The sequence below is a fragment of the Rhagoletis pomonella genome, unplaced genomic scaffold (genome assembly GCF_013731165.1).
Source record: "Rhagoletis pomonella isolate Grant_MI unplaced genomic scaffold, Rhpom_1.0 Rhpom_scaffold_00002, whole genome shotgun sequence".
Taxonomy (NCBI): Eukaryota; Metazoa; Arthropoda; class Insecta; order Diptera; family Tephritidae; genus Rhagoletis; species Rhagoletis pomonella.
The window spans coordinates 49,126,745-49,129,206 of record NW_023458556.1 but is presented as its reverse complement, the minus strand read 5'-3'; the positions used below and the strand labels follow the sequence as shown (position 1 = coordinate 49,129,206).

The 2,462-nt window shown below is 39.4% G+C and overlaps 1 protein-coding gene across 2 annotated transcripts; it reads right to left on the bottom strand.

Annotated features, from left to right (window-relative positions):
- LOC118734676 (glycine, alanine and asparagine-rich protein-like) lies at window positions 1–1,841 on the bottom strand (the record flags this gene model as incomplete). 2 transcript variants are annotated; one of them, XM_036464384.1, is given in 4 exon segments in its annotated part: window positions 1–704; window positions 794–992; window positions 1,085–1,194; window positions 1,255–1,841. In XM_036464384.1, coding segments are annotated over 2 exon segments (719 nt in total), but the record flags the coding sequence as incomplete, so codon positions are not given.
- Between the last annotated feature and the right edge of the window lie 621 nt (window positions 1,842–2,462).

Sequence of the window (2,462 nt, the reverse complement as noted above, 5' to 3'; positions counted from 1 at the left end):
GCCTCTTCTTCGGTCTTGTATTTGATAAAGAATACCTCTGGTTTGGCGGGCACTGTGGGTGCGGGTGTGGCTATATCGTTGACCTCGAGTGTGGAGTCCTTTTTGGACAACACATAAATGACAGTCTTTTCTTCTTGTGGCGCATATTCCGCAGACAATTTGACATTTGCTGAGCTTGAGGATGGCGCCTTAATAAAGACAACACGATAATTCTTTTGTGGGCGTCCAATAACGAAATGCTTGCTTTGCTCAAGCGATTCATGATCCTCTGGCGCTGAAACAGTTATGAATTGTTTGTGTACAAGGGGAGCTTCAAACCCGCCCGATTGTTGTCGTCCACCAAAGCCAGCATTGAAGGAGCTGCCACCAATACCGCTGAAACCTCCGCTTATGCCGCTGCCAAAACCACCACCACCGCTGATGCCATTGCTACCGCTTTGGTAGTGGCCAAAGCTTGGTGCACTGTTGCTGGCGCTACCAAAGCTTGGTGCACTGTTGCTGGCGCTACCAAAGCCTCCGTAACTGCTGCTGCTGCCACCTCCAATGGGTGCACCACTTACGCTCCCAAGTCCGCTCAGTCCACCAGCGAAGTTTCCACTACTTTGGTAACGGCCGACGTTAGCACTGCCGCCTGAGATGCCAGTACCATAATTGTATCCTTGTGGTTTGGCATGGGCGATGGCGGCCAACGAGCAGCAAAGTACCTAAATATGTGTGGGGGGGAAAGAAGAGTGAGGTTTGTTTACTGTTAATTCGTGTTTAATCCTTTTGATGTGACAGAGTGATAAATTACCAAAAAAAGACGCATTCTCTGACGAATTGTTTGTTTGATTAACCTCAACGTTAAATTCCCACTGTTAGCTGTCCGCAGTGAAACTGATGTCTTCGGTCCAGCTGATTGTGGTTTTTATAGTTAAAAGATCATGCAGATAGCCTACTGGTTCATCATTGCCAATTAACTACCGGCTTTTGGGCTTCCAGTTATTTGAAAACTAGAAAAGGTAAAACTAAAAACGTATTTATACGCCCAAAAATTTAATAACTATTTTTTATAAACATATTTAACTGAAATTTTTTTACTGACGCTGAGTTTTTGCTGGCCTTTCAATCTCCTTGCTGATTAATTGGCGCTTAATTACGAGAGTTACTAAGCCATTGGCACGCACGCTCATTCATCGCTCAGGTAATCTTTTCCTAGTCAAATGCTAAACATTATTAATACATAGATTGTTATAATAGTTTTCTTAATCTTACTTCCATAGAGCTCCCCGCACTTCTGGTTGCTTATGACGCTCGTTTCTGTTGACTGACATGTTCAAACAACTTTAAACTTTTGTTTTTTTCGCTGTTTATTTGCTTCTGCAGGCTGTAGAGTACTGTTTTAATTACCTATGCAGGCGGTTTGACACCTTAATTGTTAAAAGCTAATTAATACTTCGCCAAACGCATTGACCGATTCATGTATTTGCATGGCATAAGCATAATGCAATGACGGTGGCAGGGCGGAAGGTTAAAGGTTTTCGACAGCTATTTGTTTTAATCATTTTTTGCATCAGCGAATACGCACATTAATCAAAGTATCTTCATCGTATTTCATTGCATTTTCGTTCAACTTCCTTTAATTGCTTTGTTCGATATGCAAACATGACATAGCGCGGTTTCGCGAATTCAGCAACTCAATATGCATTTGAAAAACTACATAGAATTTCGCGAAAATCATTTATTTTGTTGAGTTTCGGTACTGTAGCCGGTCTATTAGTCATTTCTTATTTTGTTGAGATAACTAGTTTCATTTTAACATTATTTTTGCCAAACGATCATCGGTTATTGATTTTACACCACTGCATCTGAAAATGCAAACAAATCAAAAAAAAAAATAGTTTTTTTGAGGAAATACATGTGTACCGATAATTAGTAGAGAGATTAATAGCACCAACTCTACAGCTTTGCATATCTATTATTTTATTTTGCCACTCTTCAGGAAACAAGCTTATCTATCTCTAAATAAAAACACCATTGACTTCTCGTTTTAGTGTTAATTTGATATAAACTTCCATCGATGACTGAAGTGGCAAACAACTGACCATAATACAAACCAAAATCTGTTCCGAGCACTATTTTAGACTAGGGAGGAGAAACTAATCGATTTTTTTTCTGAACATTGAACTTTTGGAACTTAGAAAAATCCAGTAACTTTAAGAACAGTCAAGGTTTTGATCCTTATAATAAAAATCATAATTTAAGGTATTCGAATTGTTCTTTACCTTATCAGTTAGTGAAGTTCAGCCAAATAGTCGAGTTTATTTCTGTGAATTTTGATTGATATCTCATTCAATGGCATTCGACTGGGGTGTTCGATTATTCGCCTTATTACGAAAGCCGTTTTATTCCGTTATCCTAACATATCGTCGCTGCGCCTGGTGTCAATGTGCAACATTTTGCAAATGTGGGATTAAAAAAAA